Genomic DNA, 20,355 nt, shown 5'->3' on the forward strand with positions numbered 1-20,355 from the left:
AAAATAGATACAGTGGTGCGGGGTGGGCTGGAGCGGGCCAAATAATTTTATAAATGCGGGACCTGGAGGTTGGAAAAAAACCCTACCCACGCATCACTAATATCAAGCCAAAAATTATTTTTTGTCTAGCACCTTTATTTTTTAAAGTAGGCATTAAATGATCTTCCATGTGTTTGTGTGCAGATCTTAACTCAGGAGGATTGGAACATGGTTCTCTATAATGGCATGGCCTCTACTTCCCCCCTGGCAGCCCTGTATTTTGTCGCCCTCATGACCTTTGGGAACTATGTTCTCTTCAATCTGCTTGTGGCCATCTTAGTGGAAGGATTTCAGGCTGAGGTAAAATGCACAAAACATTTTACCACATAACAGGGGCAATAACATTTGGGTTTATTTGCCGAATTAAAATTCACACACAGAGTTCATTTAAATAAGCCTCTGTAATGCTGTTCATACAGGGGTCAATGTTTTCCCAGTGTTTAGCAATAAAATGGCAGAAAGAACATGCAGAGGCTTTGATAGCTTACAGTGCCTTTTATAACAGACTCTCAAGAGACTTTTGTTAAGGTTTTGCTGTTCTTTGGGGGTGGATTTATTTTCAGTGCATGGCATCTAAATAGGGCTTTACCGGCAGGTAGGTAGACTACAAGAGTAGGTTATCTCTCCAGAGACGTGCAGAAGTGGGCCTTCAGGTTATAGTCTATATCTGAGACACAGAGTGCTACATGAGGGTGAGTAGGGAACTAGAACAGGCACGGATGACTTTCAGAGGGAGGGCAGAGAGATTGACATGTCTATTAAAAAATGCTCATGGCTGTTTAGTCATTTCACAAAAGCATTTGTGTTGCAAACTCTGTTGTCTCCTTACTGTTTCACCCTTTCTGTCAATCTTGTTTTGTGTGTCTTGTTGACCTTGTTTTTTTTGTGTCTGGGCCAGGGCGATGCTAATCGTTCCTACTCGGATGATGACAGATCCTCCTGTAACTTAGAAGAATCAGAGAAGAAAGATTCACTTCAGCTCTCAGGTACAGAGCTGCACACGTGACCCTGTCGTAAAAGTAGTCAGGAACATTCATTTCAATCTTTGACATGGTCTAACTCAGTCAGTATTAAAGGGGACTTTTTTAAGATGTAACATCACTCTTAAGTGTTCTCAGAGTATGTATGTGAAGTTTTAGCTCAAAATACCATATAGATAATTTATAATAACATGTTAAAATTGCCCCTTTGTAGGTGTGAGCAACAATGAGCAGTTTTTAGGTGTGTCCTTTTAAATGCAAATGAGCTGATCTCTGCACTAAATGGCAGTGCCATGGTTGGATAGTGCAGATTAAGGGGCAGTATTTTCCCCTTCTGACATCACAAGGGGAGCCAAATTTCAATTACCTATTTTTTCACATGTTTGCAGAGAATGGTTTACCCAAACAAAGTTTTTCACGTTTTCGAAGCACCGGGGACCCATTTATAGCACTTAAACATGAAAGATGTCAGATTTTCATGATATGTCCCCTTTAAAGATATCAAGGTTATATTTTCACTAAATATTCTTAACATTATATAGGATGATTTTATGTAGAAAGTAAATCACGATGACTTTAGCTGGGTTTTCTTTTACTTTCTTTTATAACAAATTTTCTTTTATACAGTAACTGGGTCACAAATATCAACAGGTTAAAATAAATATATGCTTACATGATGGTATTCCAGAAATCTTACAAAACTATCAATGTGCTCAATTTATATTAATTTATTCGTTATCCTACAAGCCTATACAAATATCACCAATACAGTAAAACAACTGGAAATGTTACATTTTTGTCATTTTAATATTTAGGGTATATTTTATAATATATTTTTTGGTCATTTGGCAATAATTGGCTTATTTTTTACATTTTATAAAATCACTTTAAAACTGACGAGACCTGAGACTTTATAACATGAGATGTGAGGATATAATGTGATGTATAATTCATGTACACACTGAAACCTTCAGTTGCTCCCCACAGACAGAAGACAGACTTACAGTACATGATCCCATCAGTGTCTCCTGGCACGAGAAGATGCTTTAGATGCACCAGAAATCGCAGCAGCTTGAAACTTTAATAGGCTTGGCTGCAAATACTTGTTTTTAATTCACCACAACAAACGCAAAACAAGTTGTTTTCTCTCATTGTGCCTCGCGATAAGCCAACTGGTCTTTCTCAGAGCTTAAATGTTTTGTGCCGCATCAGTGACTTAAGGAGAGTGAAAGTGTGTATTTGTGATCTAATCAGTTTCGACTTGTGTGCAGATCCAAAGATTTCAACGTTGACCCCTAATGGGCATCTGGACTTGTCCCCTGCGCTCAACGCCAGAGGCCTGTACCCATCAGAAAGGCTGAGCTTTGCCCTGGGTTCTCGCAAGAGCAGCGTAAGCTCTCTGGGCAGGGCAAGCCTGGAACAGACGACTCTGGTAAGCCGTTTTACCTGCCAAAGTCAACCTGCCATTTATTAGAGACTTTTCAAGAGGGCACGTATCATGCTATCCTAGCAATTCAAACAGCCTTTATAAAAACACAAAGAACACAATAATTATCTATCAGCTCTGCATGTATTAGCATTTAGTGAGCCATTAATAAGACACTTACTCAGCACTTAGAGTCTCACAACTGCTCGTCTAGCCTGTGCTGTATTTGCATACATGCGGAGGGTCGTTGAGCAGGCACTTGAAAAGCTGAGAGCAACTCATAAGCTTGATAATTATTTTTACAATGGTTTAAATAATAACAGCCCTCGCGAGGAGGTTGGTTTTTTACAAGTGTTTTCGATGGTTAAGAGGAAATAGACTGCTGATAGTGTGGTTTATTTGCACACACTGTCTGTGTTGTTTTAGTGACCGATTAATTTAAGGAATTACGCAGATTAGGCAACGGTGCAGACACCCTATAATGCTAAAACCATTGTGAAAGATGGAGTTCCCCATTTTGGTGGTAGGAGATGAAGCAAGCTGTTTCGATCTGGCTTATGCCATGGTCACACTACTTTCACCATGCAGAATCTCTGCGTATACATGCTTGCAGCGTTATTGTTGCTTTAGTTGTTGTTGAGCAGTGGGATTGTGCAAAACTGTTATTTCTCTCCACCTAAAAAGGTCACAGGTGATGTATTGATCATCTATTGGTCAGATATCTTCAGTTGATACCAATTTGCAGGGTCAGAGTTCTCCACAGTTCACCACAGACAAGCTTGCATTTCCAGTCTGCCACATTTGCATGCTTATGAATAAAAATCATTGAAATAAAAAAAAGAGATTTTTTTATGAAAACTGGTTGATTCCATTTGGTGAAGAGGCATGACTGTTTGGTAAAAGTTGCATCTGTGCCCATCAGTGCCCCGGACGAGCCTCTCTGTACCACAACTGGGGGCGGCCCGCTCAACAAGGTGTGTGGAGTCGCAGGTCAAGTTGGAACAGCTTGGGCCGATCCTCTAGATACCTGGGGATGGGCGGAGGCGGAAGTTTAAGGGTCCGCAGCCCCCACTCCCACCCTGCCGAGCAAGAGTCCCTGCTCTCTCCCCCTCCACCCCCCCTGCATCCGCCTCTCCTCTCCAGACACTTTGTACCGTGCAGAGAACGGCGGGCCCTCTCTCTGGAGCTTCCAGAGCTGCTGCAGGTTCCCGGACCTGCCTTGCCTCCCCTGCATCCCCGTCAGCGTAAGAAGAGCATCTCCGGTGGGGTAGGAGAGCACCAGGACTGTAATGGGAAGACACCTTCAGTCCAACCTCAGATCATTAATGAAGTCTACCCTCAGGTCAACACACGCAAGGAGAGGGAGGATCTGGATGATGAGCTGGACTATGTGAGTTTCATCTGGATTGTGAATAAAGTATATTTGAGTAAATGCTCTCATCATTGTTATTTCATGGAAAACAAAGGAAAACTTCTAGATTTGGGAAAAAATAAGAGCAGGTCTTCTTTAAGCAAAGCCAAGTTTCCGTACTATGAGCCAATAAACAAATTAATGAAAATGGCCCATTTAATATCTGCTGACCAGGAACAGAACAGATGGCAGTATGTTTTCTTTTTAATGTACAGCCAGACTCTTGTTTTCTAAGCAATTAAGAGTAACACAATGCCAGGACCAATGGGACTTGAATTATTGGAAAGATCTGTTTTATAACCGCTTCAACCATCAAACTCATTTCCAAAAATGTACTCCCATCCTTATTACTGCAGAATTCCTCCCCGCCCTCATTTTGCGAGCACATTGTCGCAGTGCCACTATTGTAAGCTCAAATGCTAAATGATATTTTATTTTTGTCTGCAGAGTTTATGTTTCCGGCTCCAGAAGATGATAGAGGTGTACAGACCAGACTGGTGTGAGACCAGGGAGGATTGGTCCGTCTTCCTCTTTTCTCCGCAAAACAAGTCAGTCCTTGAATGTTTTCAGTACATTACAGTCATTAGCATTCCCTGTATGGGCTGTGGGATATTTTGTCCTGTTCACCTTGTTCACACACAATTTATTAAAGAGGCTGTCAATTGAATCACTGAAAAATTTCGGCAAATGAAAAATGGAATGGACGTTACAAAAAGTTGCTTTAGAGGTCAATCTATTGTTTGTTTTTTTCCATCTCATTTAACATAAGGCTTGCCCACACTAAATAGCAAAGTGTTTTGCGAACATGTTTTCAGTCTGTCCAAGTTAGACCAAGGGTCATTCACGCAGGACGCTTTCTTGTGGTTCAGCTATTTTTAATCGTATGCAGATTGACGTTTTTGGCACTGCTTTTTAGCTTGTCAAGCGACAAGTGGTGCGTTTTCAAGACAGTGTGTCATTGTAGTTTAACCTTGAAGAACTTGTCCTGATGCATTTTCTCATGTTCTGCCTAGCATTGTGAAACGCTAGTTTGGTGAGATGCATTACCATTACTGACAGATAGGGTGGCACTGACTCTGACATTTCTTATTATAACATTTATGTAGGATACAAAGAGCACATGTGCGTACCCGCACAGTCAAATGCACAGCCTTGGAAAGTATACTTAATTTGACTCGTATGTGTGAAATAAGTGTTCGATGCATGCACGTTGTGTTTGCGTCGTGCATAATGCTGGGTTCCCACGGGTACTTGAATTCCTTGAAAGTTTGTGAATCTGGGGAAAAAATTAAAAGCCCTTGGAAAATATACATACATAGATACAGGTATTAAAAGTTCTTGGATCTATTTTATGCAAGAAGTTTTCTGGAAAATCCATATTATTCCCTGGGTAGTGTAGGATACTATCATAAAAATTCTAGACTTTTTAAGCACACGTGCTAAAGTGTTTGCTTTAAATGCTTTTATCTTTTGTATGTAAATGTTGATTCATACCAAAATGCTTTTTGCATAGTTGTGTTTGACACATGAAAACGTCTCGGGTTACGTATGTAACCGTTTTTCCCTGAGAAGGGAACGCGTCTCCCTTGTTATACTTCCTGCATCCCTGTAACACTGTCTTTGGCAATATTTCAGATAGCGATATACTTCCTGGCTCCCGCACAGTGTTGGGTAAGTTACTCAAAAAAAGTAATTAATTACTAGTTACTAATTACATCTTCAATCATGTAATTAGATTACTTTACAAATTACCCTCTTCAAAAAGTATTTAATTACTTATTACTAATTACTTTCTAAATCCTATTAGTACATGATACAAGGATAGGCTTGAAATGGCTCGCAGAAATAATAAATGAAAGTATATCAGTTATTCTGGGCCCCCATTTAGGGTCCAATTTTCTCTATTAACTAACTATTAACTACTTTTGCTTCAATATACTCCAACTACTGCTTATTAATACTAAAGTAGTTGTTAATTTTAAGTATTGGTAGAGATGGGGAGGGTTAAGGATATAGAATAAGGTTTTGCAGAATCAGGCATTAATATGTGCTATTAAGTATTAATAAACAGCCAACATCTCATTAATATGAATCAACCAGTTAATAGTGAGAATTGTAAACTAAAACCATGTTAAATCCACTATTGTATTTTAGCATACATAATTGTTTTACAGTCCATACACAGTATTAAGTTACATCAGAAGTAACTGTAATTAGATTACAATAAAAATAAGAGTAATCCCTTACTTTACTTTTTCAAGGGAAAAGTAATTAAATTACAGTAACTAATTACTTAGTAACTAGTTACACCCAACACTGCTCCCGCATCACCCTGTCTTTGTTGTAAAGCCTCACCATTGGTAGAATTTGATATACACATTCAGACGCACTTACCTATGGAGGCGTCCCCAAATTGTCACTGCAGTGACGCAGCTTAAGTTCCCTCGAAAGGGAACTTTAACAATGTATCTTAAAAGGTAACACGATGTAACCTTGCTCTCACTTGAAATGTGTCCCCACATTTAGTCCTTGAATTTGAGGGTATTGAACCTGAAAAGTCCTTAAAAGGTCCTTGAATTTGAAGTTAACTAAGGTGTGGGGACCCTGATACTGTACATTGACCCTTGTCAACGTTTATGTTTAAAAAGCGAAGTATACCCAGGCCTAAGCAAAACCTGAGAGTGCAGTTAAAAATGTCTTTGACAGCACTTTACCTCAGTACAACACACAAGACAGACCAGTAGTTATGCCTCAGTTTGCATGACATAGTGGCACTGATTCCTATCTCAATGCAACAGTGAGGTAAAGATACCAACAGTGAAGTTAAGATACCAACACACTTCGTGTCTTATCCTGATGGTAACCCAGCCAGCAGTTATTCTGCCTGATCAATAGCACCGATGGGCTGCCAGCTCTTTAGAAAGTGGCTTGATTAGGATATTGATCTGTGTCAGTGAGATAGGAACGGATTATTCCCACACTCTGTGTGTGTTGGTCTGGTTTTTCCAATGGCTTAGTGCTTAAGTTTGAGCTGCAAAAAATGTGAGGTTTCCGGTTACCATTTTATTTTACTCTTTTTTTTATGTGCGTATAAATGTGGGGCAGCTGTGGCCTAAAGGTTAGGGAGTTGTAACCCAAAGGTTGCCTGTTCAGCTGTCAGGTCTGCCAGGTTGCGACTCAGGTGCCCTTGAGCAAGGCACGTTTCCTGCCAAATGCTCTCTGAGTGCTGCTGTTATAGCTGCCCACTGCTCCGGGTGTGTGTGTGTGTGTTTACAACTTGCAGTGCATGTGTTCACTACTCTCTGGGATGGGTTAAATGCAGAGATCACATTTTGAGTATCTCTTTGTATATCTTCAGGTTTAGGTTGATGTGTCAGTCCATCATAGCTCATAAGCTGTTTGACTATGTGGTCCTGGCCTTCATCTTCTCAAACTGCATCACTGTGGCTTTGGAGAGACCCAAGATACTTCAGGGTAGTCTGGTAAGTCAAAAATTAATTTTTATTGATTATTTGGCTTACTGTGTACATACAGCACATATAGAGAACATTTAGGTTTTTCAAAATGTGTAAAATGTTACAGACCCAACCCAATTTTAAACATCTTCTTTTTAAAGCTGCATAAATGTATTAGTTTAAGCGTTAAAAATATAGTTTTGTTAATATAAACACATTCAACATTTTCATTTTTGAAAAAAAAAACAAGTTACGGATTTTCTATTGCCCATTTGACCTTCATTGATTTTTGTTTTGTTGGTAAGAAGATATTAACTGACAGCATTCCAAATATACACTGTTCTTTAATCTTACCCTGTCTCCCTTTTTCCTCCATCTTCTGTAGGAGAGGCTTTTCCTCACCGTGTCCAATTACATTTTCACAGCCATATTTGTGGGAGAAATGACACTCAAGGTAAATATTTACATACACTGTAAGTCACGTTTTGCTGATTTAATGACTATCATGTAGAGATTGCTGTTACACTGTATTTTCTGCGGTCCATACAGTACAGTACTGTATGAGCTATGGTGAGGAATCGTCAGAAAATGAACATTATTTTGACAACAGATGCAGATAGATTCAGTATAAATATAAAGTAATGTTTTCTCATGATGGTTTAAGTTTTACAATCTAATTATGACATAAAATACAGTAGGGTGCCAACGTCTGAGATCCATTAGTAAAAAAAGCGTCTGCCCTTTTCTAATTTAAAACACATTTTGCATTACAAATTATATTTTCTGCATAATATTATTAGTGATTTGAGTGTAAAGGTTGATCCTGATGATCCCAAAATGTTCCAAAGAGCGAAAATTTAAAGGAAATCTGACATTTTGAACAATGTCACCAATTTGCTTATTTGATTCATGAAACTGATATGTGGTGTAGAGCTGAAGATGTCCTTTTGTAACTTAGTTTTCAGTTTTTGTTTTCATTCCATTTAGTCTAAAACTTTTTGAATATTTTATCCATAAGAAAAATGTCTCTGAGTTTTGGACCCCACTGCTTCTGTAAGGAATATTATATAACACATCATTATATCACATGAAAAAGTGATATAAAAGAAACGAAGTATTATGATTCCAAGCAAAATCATGCGCACACATTTATCCTTTGATGATGATATTGTTTAAAGACTGTGGCTGTTAGAATGAATAATAATCTAAACCTCTTCCAGAAGATTTTGTGTGTGTGTGTGTGTGTGTGTCTATTTCTGATCCGTCTCTTATTACATCATTTCCCTCTTGCACTTTCATTTTACTTTCTCGTCCGAATCTCTTGAGGGTGCGGGATTGGGTTTGCCGGCTCTCTCATGACGAGCAATTAGACAATGATATTAATTAGATCCGGTTTCAGACGCAGACAGTCTTACAGCCAGGCCCATCTTTTCAGCTGTGAGCACTTGGCACGTGTGGGTCATAAATTATGTAACCTAATAAATCATTAACCAATGGAAAGTACGCATGATGGACCTGTCACAAGCACCACTACGTGCCCATTTATTCAAACTTCTGTATGTAAGCTGGTCTGAGTGGATGTGTATGCGCGTTTTTGTAAAATCTTCAGGATCTTTTAATAAACAAGTATAACAGACTTTCCGGAATATGCTTTGATCATGCAGTTTATGGGCATTTTCATCATAAAATGAATATTATGGCAATGCCATAAAAAATTGCATGATGCCTAAAAGGGTGAAAATAATGTTAAGTTTAGCATTTTCTCTTTGAGTGATTGACAGTCAGCTTACATGAGGGAGTCATTTTGAATTTGTGATATTTTGCTGATTACTTTAAATTAGATGCAGTATACCACAAAACCTCATAGCATTAAACATTATTTTTTAAAGGATTTAGTTTTAGTTTAAGATGAAGTTCTGGTGTCATTATGCATAAAATGACTTAAATGGATATTACAAAACACATGCAACATTTCAAAAAAAAAAAAATAGCATATTGTGCAAAGCATATTTTTGACTCTGGACCTTTTTAAAAGCACCGGTGGGATGCGGTGGGAGTCACAAGTCAAACTATGATTCTACCTTCCTCTTGCTGACCAGAAAGTCAACAATTACAGTTCGTCCTTAGGGAGTGAGATTCTGCACCTGCGGCAGAAATATGCCTGCCGGTATGACATCGCCTGAGGGACAAAGACAGATTCTTCTGTCCCCGACCCACCTACACTCCACTAATAGGAGCTCTGCAAGCAGATCTGCTCTCACTCCAAAATCATCCCTTTAAATTGCTAGTGTGTTAGAGTCACATTACTGTGCCGCCTTGCTGTGCATCACTGATCTATTATTGGATTTTTTAGCAATATTGTAAAGAAACTGTCAGGCTGATACATTCCAAATTGATCCCAAGAAAGAGCAGACGCAGATAAGAGATCTTATTTCTTAATCATACATCATTCTTTCTTTCTATCTCCGATTTCCTCTTCTCTGTTTTTGTGCTTACTTTTTGACCCCAACTGGTGCTGACATACTGCGTTTTTGTGTGTACATAACTATATTTTGGGGACAAATTTATACCCAAAAGTGAGCAGAACCTGACAAACCTAAGTAGACCTCCCTTTGGGGACCTCCTCGTTTGCAGCCCAGTGTTTATAATTGCAGATGTTTCTTTAAGGGTATAATGTAGGTAATAAAAAACTAGGGCTGTCAAAAGATTATTCACGATTAATCACTTACAAAATAAAAGTTTGTGTTTGCATAATATATGTGTGTGCACTGTTTGTAATTATTTTGTATATATAAATAAACACACATGGATACAATTTCAGAAACATTTCAATGTATAATTGATATTATATAAACATATATATATATATACACAATTTTTTTTCTTAAATGTATATATGTGTGTGTGTATTCATATATACATAATAATCACACACAACACACACAAATATATTATGCAAACACAAACTTTTATTTTGTATGCGATTAATCGTGATTAATCGTTTGACAGCCCTATAAAAACATTTTTTTAATAAAACTAAAGATGTCAAAGGAAAGTCTCTGCCAAGATGCAAAATCAGATGTGTGTGTGTGTGTGTGCCTGCGCGCGCGCGCACGCCTGTGTGTCTGTTTCTTTTATGTCTTGTTAGTGTCACAAGAATCTGCTTCAGAGGGCTAAGATTTGAGTCACCTTGAAGCATCATTGTATTTTGTATTCTTTACTCTTACACTTTATTTTTTATTTTATTACTTTTTTATCTCTTGTTTTAAAAGTCTCCTCACAGCCATTCGTTTTTCTAATCTAAAAAATGCTTTATGTGATAAACATCTAAAGGTAAAACTTTACTCGACTGGGTTTTAGGGTCATATCAGGTAGAAATAGGTCATTAGGGCAAATATCCTTGTGCACAATTTTTTTTATTAAGTCAGCTAAAGGAACTTGACTTTACAGCATAAATCCCAGACCTGATCCTTACCAAAGCCTTTGGGGTGAATGTTGATAGCTAGCCAATCACCAAACATCAATGTCTGATCTCACGATGCTCCTCTGTCAGAATGGGAACACATCCCTGCCGCCGTGTTTCAAGATCATGTGGTATTTCAGGTCATGTATTCATCATTTTAGGGATGACGTCGCATCCGCATCATACAGAATGCACAGCAGTGTCTGAATTCACTGACGTACACCCACATGCTGTGTTCACTACAGTGAACGATTCCAGCAAAACACAGAAGCAAGACACCGTGATAGACGTGAGCAATAGCTAGATTTTGAGTTTCCATCCTCTCTTTCCACAACCACAGCTACTCCAAGTCTCTTAGTGTGGCGCTGACACTTTAAGTCATTACTATGGCAAACATAGATCACCGTCTAAATCTCATTTCATAGCTCTATAAGGTCCTTCCTATATAATTTGATCGCTCTCCTTCAGGTGTATGAAGTTGTATTGAGAACAGTTCATCTAATCTACTCTGAGTTTGCAACTACTGACTATATTCTGGTGCTTTCTATATCTCTGTTTCTCTACAAACTATAGGTGGTGTCCATGGGTTTGTATATTGGTGAGCAGGCGTACTTGCGTAGCAGCTGGAACATTTTGGACGGTTTTCTGGTGTTCGTTTCTTTGATTGACATCGTTGTGTCTATGGCGGGCGGGGCAAAGATCCTGGGCGTGCTCAGGGTTCTGAGGCTTCTGCGCACGCTGCGCCCCCTCAGGTACACATCAGCAGTTGTAAGCGTGCATGTGGCGTCTTTCAGCACATGCTGGCTTTTCCCGCATCGAGCTCTTTTTGGATTTTGGTGCAGCGAAGAATGCTAAACGCATCTTTCCTTCCGACAGGGTTATCAGTCGAGCTCCTGGCCTCAAGCTGGTTGTGGAGACTTTGATCACTTCTCTGAAGCCTATAGGAAACATAGTTCTCATCTGCTGTGCCTTTTTCATCATTTTTGGCATCCTAGGAGTCCAGGTAAAGCCTTTGTGCCTCAGCATTTATTTTCTCAAGTTATTTTCGGGGGGGGGGCAGTATCAGAACCCGACCATCTTTCTTTCTGCTCCTGTTTCTTTTTTATGTTGTGACCCTTATTAGATCTTCTGTTTTTGGTGCTACCTCTCACTTTATATAAAGAAATGCTTTCTTATTCTCTCCTGGTTTTGTTTCATAACACTCTTATTCTTCCGAATATCCCACAGTGCTCTGACAGTTTTATTAAAGTGATGCTTGAGATGTGTGCCGCTGAGTGACATGAAGTGTGTGTCGTGTCTTTTGCCTGAGCAGCTTTTCAAAGGCAAGTTCTACCACTGCTTAGGCCTGGATGTCAAAAACATCACCAACAAGTCTGACTGCCTTTCGGCCAATTACAAGTGGGTCCATCACAAGTACAACTTTGACAACTTGGGGCAGGTGAGTTTGTTCTCCAACCGGGCCGTCATTTTACATGAGATCCATGAAATATATACAGAATTACTCAATTTGTTTGAATGTGTTTGAAACACTATTATTTGCATTTGGATTTTTGTGAATTTTTGACTTTTATATAACAAATATACCTCTCTTGCTCCTCCACTGGTAGAGTTTGGTGCTAACCTTGTGAAGGTCATGCGTTTGAAACCCCGGAAAAGAATATAATGATAAAATGTATTGCTTGAATGCACTGGATAAGAGCGTGTCCCAAATGCATAAATGTTATATTACCCGTCATAAATATTTGCATCACGTGTGGATGTGTGTGTGTGTGTGTGTTTCTACAGGCTTTGATGTCCCTGTTTGTCTTGGCGTCCAAGGACGGTTGGGTCAATATCATGTATCACGGTCTAGATGCAGTAGGAGTTGACCAGCAGGTATTGTCTCCCTCATTTAACATGTCTGCTATTTTTGCCATCCTTACATCCATCATGTGATAGCTGCAATAGTACAGTATAAACCATGGCTATATTGCAGTTTGCATACTTCTACTAAGGGATTGCAGATAAAATTATGTAATACTACTCCCCTATAGGTACTACAGATTAACATACACAGAAACAGCTTGTGTTATGGATGCTTTAAAAGACTTACTATAAGCAACGAACGAAAGATGTATAATTACAGTAATTGGTCTTACTTTATAATAAATGTCTTAATTAAAGGGGACAGAGAATGAAAAACCATTTTTACCTTGTCTTTGTTGAATAATGGTAGTCTACCCACATTCACAAACATACAAAAAGTGTTAAAGATGCTAAACATCTCAGTCTCATAGAAATTCCTCTTTTAGAAATGTCAGCCAGAAAACGTCCCAATCTGAAAAACTGATGCTTATGACATCACAGGCATCTAACTGCCCCTCCACTTTAAAATAATTGGCTAAATGTTTTGAGTGGCAGCAAAGTCAGCCAATCAGTAATGAGATTGCAAGTTAAGCCAGTAGGGGGAGCCAAATAGGTGCAAAACCACTTGTTTAAAATCCCCCACCCTAATAGAGCTATCTGAGAGAGGTTTTTAGGAAGCTTCTAAGGCATTACAGACCCAAACAAAAACATTTTTGTCTACATGTCACATCACAGAACAAGGATAAATACTCCGTTCAATCATTCTATGTCACCTTTAAAAAATTTACACATTGTACTTATTGTGTAAACTTACTGTGTTCAAGGAAGACTTAGGGTTGGGGGTGGGTATAGGGTTACGAATCGAGTCAAAGTATAATACATGCAAATACTTTAAATATAAGTTATTTATTATTTGCATTGTGGTTCATATTTTTAATTGTAGCACTTTGAGATTCTCTGGAATGAAAAGCGCTTTATAAATAAAATCTATTATTAATATAATATTATTATTAAGTAATAATTATCAACACATATAGTTACAATACATAATTTTTTAATGTAAAGTACAAGACAGCTACAGTATATAAAGTGGGGCCAATTTATTTTCTTTATTACCTTTTTTCTTAGTTTTTAAAGGTCTTTGAAAAAAAATAAACTCTCTTTGTTTTCTTTTGTCATTAAACTGAAATGAAAAGCTTTATGGAAAAAGCACTAAACAGTGAATATTTAATCCTTAACACAAATAATCAGCCTCATGAATGCTAATAGACTTTTGGCTTCAAAGCTGAAAAGCAATAACTTTTAAGAGGCTTGGTTCGAAAGAGCGGCAAGCTTGCATCCGTAAGCAGCCGACACATACTGATTAAGCGTAGGCCTTCAGCCAGACCTCATCCCATAGGAAGAACCCACCGTTTCCAGGGAGTCAGGGATGAAAATTGTGGATTTAATGGCATGTGTAATTTCCTTTCCGCATCATCTCTGTCACACGGCTGGATCTACTGTACTGTATGTGTGGAAGCAGATGGAAATGTCCTGCGTACCGTGTGCTTTCTCATCCCTTGATTTACAATGAGCTAATTTAGACAAGGCGTCTTTGTTTCACATCACTCCGCTGCTTAGCAACCATGCAAAAGCTGCAGCGAAGTTCACTTTACCATAATTTGACCAATTTCCTTCAAGCTTATGAGTGACTGTGTGTTGATTTTTAAACAGGGCTGGGTTGATTTGTGTGGAATTACATTTAAGGCCGGTCTCCCTTCTGACAATTTCTTGTGTTGTTTCATTTATCAGCCCACAATCAATAACAACCCGTGGATGCTGCTGTACTTCATCTCCTTCCTCCTCATCGTCAGTTTCTTCGTGCTGAATATGTTTGTGGGCGTGGTGGTGGAGAACTTCCACAAGTGCAGACAGCACCAGGAGGTGGAGGAGGCCAAGAGGAGGGAGGAGAAGAGACTAAGGCGCATGGAGAAGAAAAGAAGGAGTAAGGATGGGGAAAGAGATGAAATAATGAGATGCAAAATTGTAGAGGTCTCGACAGTGTTTAGATACCAATTTTCTATAACATTATGTAGACCAGATCTTATTATTTATTCAGAAAAGGCTTCTACTCTCCAGGGCAGTACTGTGTTCTTTGTGCAGGGACTAGATTTAAGCTAATGCTGTTACAGTACATTTATTGGGATTTGTCCTTGTATATATATATAAATAAACAAGTAGAGGGAGGGAGGGAGGAAGAGAGGGAGGGAAGGAATGCAGTGACACCTAATAATAAGAGATGATTTGATTTGCACATGATTTGCTAAACAAACACTTTAATTCTCCAGGCATGTTGTAATAGTGTTAGCCAGATGGAGCGGCCGCACAGGTGTTCTGTGATCAGTGGTTCATTTAAACATTGGGTTATGTGCCCTGTAAACTAAAACATTTATGACAATTTGTTCTGTATTCATCATGTGTGACATTGCATACACCAGCCTACATATGGTGAAAAGATGGGTGGGCAATTTGCTTTAAAAATCCGACATTCTACTTATTTCTCTCAGAGGCCCAGAAGTTGCCCTACTATGCCAGTTACAGTCATGTGCGGTTGATGATCCACACCCTCTGCACCAGTCACTACCTGGATATCTTCATTACCTTCATCATCTGTGTGAACGTTGTGACTATGTCACTAGAGCACTACAGCCAGCCTCATGTAAGTCATCCTACCGCCGGACACGTTACACACCAAAGCAATTGCCACTGAATTGACTTTACCCGAAAATTGATAGAATAAATGATATTATTGTATTACTAATGTCTGAGTGGCTGGTATGACTGATTTTATGCACCGGAGGCAGAAGTCTTTTAATCTTTTTTGTTCTTTTCCTCTGTTTCTCTGGCTTCCTCTTTGGCTGTGTCTTTCCTTCCCCCAGTCTCTGGAGATTGCGCTCAAATACTGTAATTATTTCTTCACCAGCACCTTTGTGCTGGAGGCTGTCCTAAAGCTCATCGCGTTCGGCTTCCGACGTTTCTTCAAAGACAGGTATTTACGTCATTTCCCTCCCATCCCCTCTGATACTCTAATCACGTCTTGTCCCCACTCCTTACCTCTCCATATGTGTCCTTTCTTCACCTCATGTCTCTGCTCCTCTCTGCCTGCCTGCCTGTCTTGTCTCCTCATGTTTTAGCTTCTCTTTTCAACTCTCCTCTCTTTATGTCTCTGATTCTCTTTACAAGTTTTTGCCCCTGTCCTCACGTCTCTGCTGCTCCCCACATGTCTCTTTTCTCATGTTTCTACTCATCTCTGCCTGTCTCCTCTTCCCATGTCTGTGGTCCTGTCCTCATGTCTTCTCTCCTCATGATTTTTCTTCCCTCCTCATATCTCTGCTAGTCTACCCATGTCTCTGCTCCTCTTTACAATTTGCTCTTCTCCCCTTATGTATGTGCATCTCTCCTTATGTCTGTGCTCCTCTTCTCATGTTTCCTTTCTTCATGTCTCTGCTTCTCTCCTTATGTCTTTGATTCTCCCTAAATATCTTCACTCCTATCCTCACGTCTCCTTTCTACAATTTTCTCTTCTCCTCATGTCTGTGCTCCTCTCCTTATGTTTCCTCTTTTTATGTCTTCTTATATCTCTTCATGCCTCTGCTTCTCTCCTCATGTCTGTGGTCCTCTCCTCATGTTTCTTTGCTTCATGTCTCTGCTTCTCTCCCCATGTCTCATTTTCTTATGTTTCTGCTCATCGCTAAAGTTTGCTCTTGTCATATCTCTGCTCGTCTCCTCATGTCTCTGCTCCTCTCTACAATTTTCTCTTCTCCTCATGTCTGTGCTGCTCTTCTCATGTCTGTGGTCCTCTCCTGATGCCTGTGGTCCTCTCCTCATGTTTCCTCTATTCATGTCTTTGTTTGGTCTCCTCAAATCTCCTCTCCTCATGTCTCAGCTCCTCTTCCCATGTCTCCTCTACTCATGTCTCTGCTTCTCCCCTTTTGTCCCTGATTCTCTCTACATATCTTTGCTCCTTTCCTCATGTCTATGCTTCACTCCCCATGTCTCCTTTTCTCATGTTTCCGCTCATTTCTAAAGTTTGCTCTTGTCATATCTCTGCTCATCTCCTCATATCTCTGCTCCTCTCTAAATTTTGCTCTTGTCATATCTCTGCTCGTCTCCTCATGTCTCTCCTCCTCTCTACAATTTTCTCTTCTCCTCATGTCTGTGCTGCTCTCCTCATGTTTCCTCTTTTTATGTCTTCTCATATCTCTTCATGCTTCTGCTTCTCTCCTCATGTTTGTGGTCCTCTCCTGATGCCTGTGGTCCTCTCCTCATGTTTCCTCTATTCATGTCTTTGTTCGGTCTCCTCATATCTCCTCTCCTCATGTCTCAGCTCCTCTTCCCATGTCTCCTCTACTTATGTCTCTGCTTCTCCCCTTTTTTCCCTGATTCTCTCTACATATCTTTGCTCCTCTCCTCATGTCTGTGCTTCACTCCCCATGTCTCCTTTTCTCATCTTTATGCTCCTCTCTGCCTGACTCCTCTGCTCATGTCTCTCGTGCTCTCCTAATGTCCCCTCTCCTCATGCCTCTTCTCTCCCAATATCTCTGCTTGTCTCCTCATGTCTCTTCTCCACTGTACAATTTGCTCTTCTCCTCATGTCTGTACCTCACTCCTCGTGATTGTTCTCCTTTCCTCATGTTTCCTCTTTTCATGTCTCCTCATATCTCCTCATGCCTTTGCTTCTCTTCTCATATCTCTGCTCATCTCCTCATGTCTGTGCCTCCCTCCTCATGTCTGTGTTCCTCTCCTCCCTTCCTTTCCTCCCTTTATGTCTCTGTTCGTCTCCTCATATATCCTCTCTTCAAGTCTCCCATTTTTAATTCTCCATATGCCTCTGCCTCTTTCCTTATGTCTGTGGTCCTCTCCTCATGTTTCCTCTATTCATGTCTTTGTTTGGTCTCCTCATGTCTTCTCTCCTCATGTCTTAGCATTATGTGTCCTTTACTCATGTCTCTGCTCCTCCTCTTTTGTCTCTGATTCTCTCTACATATCTTTGCTCTTCTCCTCATGTCTGTGCTCCACTCCTCATGTCTGTGCTCCACTCCTCATGTCTGTGCTCCACTCCTCATGTCTGTGCTCCACTCCTCATGTCTGTGCTCCACTCCTCATGTCGATGCTCCTCTCGTCATGTTTCCTCTTTTCATGTCTCCTCACATCTCCTCATGTATCTGCCTCTCTCCTCATGTCTCTGCTCCTCTCTACAATTTTCTCTTCTCCTCATGTCTGTGCTGCTCTCCTCATGTTTCCTCTTGTTATGTCTTCTCATATCTCTTCATGCCTCTGCTTCTTTCCTCATGTTTGTGGTCCTCTCCTGATGCCTGTGGTCCTCTCCTCATGTTTCCTCTAATTATGTCTTTGTTGGTCTCCTCATATCTCCTCTCCTCATGTCTCAGCTCCTCTTCCCATGTCTCCTCTACTCATGTCTCTGCTTCTCTCCTTTTGTCCCTGATTCTCTCTACATATCTTTTCTTCTCTCCTCATGTCCATGCTTCACTCCCCATGTCTACTTTTCTCATGTTTATGCTCCACTCTGCCTGACTCCTCTGCTCATGTCTCTCGTCCTCTCCTAATGTCTCCTCTCCACTGTACAGTTTGCTCTTCTCCTCATGTCTGTGCCTCACTCCTCATGTCTGTTCTCCTCTCCTCACGTTTCCTCTTTTCATGTCTCTTCATATCTCCTCATGTCTTTGCTTCTTTTCTCATATCTCTGCTCATCTCTTCCTGTCTGTGCCTCCCTCGTCATGTATGTGTTCCTCTCCTCATGTTTCATCCCTTTATGTCTCTGTTCGTCTCCTCATATATCCTCTCTTAAAGTCTCCCATTTTTAATTCTCCTCTCCATAGGCCTCTGCCTCTTTCCTTATGTCTGTGGTCCTCTCCTCATGTTTCCTCTATTCATGTCTTTGTTTGGTCTCCTCATATCTTCTCTCCTCATGTCTTAGCATATTTTTTCTCCTCATGTCCCTGCTCCTCTTCTGTTTCTACTCCTCTTTGCATGTTTCCTTTTGCACTTATCATGACATTTCTCCTATCCTCCTGTTTCAGCTCATCTTCTCATGTTTCCTCTCCAATCCTTGCTTCTCCTCTCTGCTCCTTTCCACAATGTTTACCCTTTCTCTCCTCTCTTTTCCTCACACCTCCTCTTCTTTGTGTCTCCCCCATTTCCTTTCATGTCTCTTTTCCCTCTCTTTTTCATTTCCTCTCATTTCTTTATGTTGTTTTTGTTTTTGCTCTTAAAATTGATTGAATCATTCCTAACCGAATCCCATTTACAGTGTTTTCCTCAGTCACTAGAAGGTACATTATTGACAAAAATGTTGGTTCTTCTCTTGCATTTATGTCTGCAGATAGAAACGAAATTAGCCCTGTGTGGTGTTAATAGACTAGAATACACCTGACTGCAGTGGGAGTGAGAGAGGGGAAGAGACAACAGGGTTATTTGTCTCGGGGGTTTAATGAAATCTCTCTCCTGTGTCTGTTTCCCTAATAGAACCCCTGCTTATCATTAGCCAGACTACTGGAGCAGTTTCTCCAGGCTGTCATAAACGAATACTGGCACGTAACAATGCTCATCGAGCAAGCACTGATTCAAGCCTGGTCACAGATGTCCTGCTGCTTTTTAACTTTATGAGAATATTCACCATTGACCCATTTAAAAAGGAAAAATAAGCTGGCTTGCATTGCACTTTGTCTTTTTATTCACGTGTATTCAGGTCTGACACCAGAAAGCTTTCAACAGCCATTATTTATTATTGGAGCTCTCTGTGCCTCTTAACTAGGTCACAATTACGAGCGCCGTAGCAGAGGTATGTGTCCAGACAGGTGTGGTGTCGTAAGCGCCAGCACTGTAGATGTGGACCGCTGTGATTTGTGCTGCCGTGTAAAACGAGTCGTTCCTTGTCCTGCATTAGCAAATGAGGTCACCTGTGCTGGACTTGGTCCTTAATTCATCTTAATTGGGTGTTACTAAGTGGGCCTTAGCAACAATCCAGGTCCCAAGCCACCTGTTTGGCCAGCCTAAGCTTCAAATGTTAATATGTTTTGAACCACTTCTCTGGATAAATACATCAGTGTAGTGAAATTAAACTAAAGGAAAGGAGTGCATAAAAGTCGATTTTTGCATAACCAATCAAATATGTCCCTTGTGTGCGTGCAGGTGGAATCAGCTGGATCTGGCTATAGTTCTCCTGTCAGTCATGGGCATCACGCTGGAGGAGATTGAGATCAGTGCTGCTCTTCCCATCAACCCCACCATTATACGCATCATGAGGGTCCTACGCATCGCCCGTGGTTAGTCACACAACACACAACACGTCATAGGCATTGCTAGACTCTGTTTAAGAGGCTTTGGTCCCCTGTCTTTCATCTTAGCTCCCCTAAAGATCTGTGATTAAGCTGTCAGCCCACTTGAAAATCTGTGATTATGATAACAGAGGGTACAGTAGGCTATCTGAGGTTAGTCTAAAATCTGGCCCTTACCAGTTGGATGCGTCATACATCCAACAGCAGTTGATAAGTGATGTTGACTGATTCATATGTACTGTATTATTTAGGTTTTGTAAAGGTGTCTCTCAGAAAAGTCAAATTTAATATGCATCTGTTACTGATACACAGTTGTGCTCAAAATGATTCATACCCAGGTAAACATTTTAATTATGGTGATTTTTATCTGGTAAATGGGAAACGTCTGACTGGAAATGA

The 20,355-nt window shown here is 40.2% G+C and overlaps 1 protein-coding gene across 1 annotated transcript in view; it reads left to right on the plus strand.

The window, feature by feature from the left end:
- The window catches only part of cacna1ia (calcium voltage-gated channel subunit alpha1 Ia), a 142,435-nt gene that overhangs the window by 72,797 nt on the left and 49,283 nt on the right, over positions 1-20,355 (plus strand). The window contains exons 12-26 of the mRNA XM_073813941.1: positions 184-339; positions 938-1,025; positions 2,291-2,451; positions 3,368-3,835; positions 4,304-4,404; positions 7,215-7,338; positions 7,697-7,765; positions 11,348-11,526; positions 11,651-11,777; positions 12,087-12,212; positions 12,560-12,649; positions 14,411-14,603; positions 15,166-15,317; positions 15,538-15,647; positions 19,811-19,944. Of these exons, the coding sequence (XP_073670042.1) occupies positions 184-339; positions 938-1,025; positions 2,291-2,451; positions 3,368-3,835; positions 4,304-4,404; positions 7,215-7,338; positions 7,697-7,765; positions 11,348-11,526; positions 11,651-11,777; positions 12,087-12,212; positions 12,560-12,649; positions 14,411-14,603; positions 15,166-15,317; positions 15,538-15,647; positions 19,811-19,944 (2,278 nt within the window). The remainder of the gene's footprint in view (positions 1-183; positions 340-937; positions 1,026-2,290; positions 2,452-3,367; positions 3,836-4,303; positions 4,405-7,214; positions 7,339-7,696; positions 7,766-11,347; positions 11,527-11,650; positions 11,778-12,086; positions 12,213-12,559; positions 12,650-14,410; positions 14,604-15,165; positions 15,318-15,537; positions 15,648-19,810; positions 19,945-20,355) is intronic.

Source organism: Paramisgurnus dabryanus, chromosome 3 (genome assembly GCF_030506205.2).
Source record: "Paramisgurnus dabryanus chromosome 3, PD_genome_1.1, whole genome shotgun sequence".
NCBI classification, from domain to species: Eukaryota; Metazoa; Chordata; class Actinopteri; order Cypriniformes; family Cobitidae; genus Paramisgurnus; species Paramisgurnus dabryanus.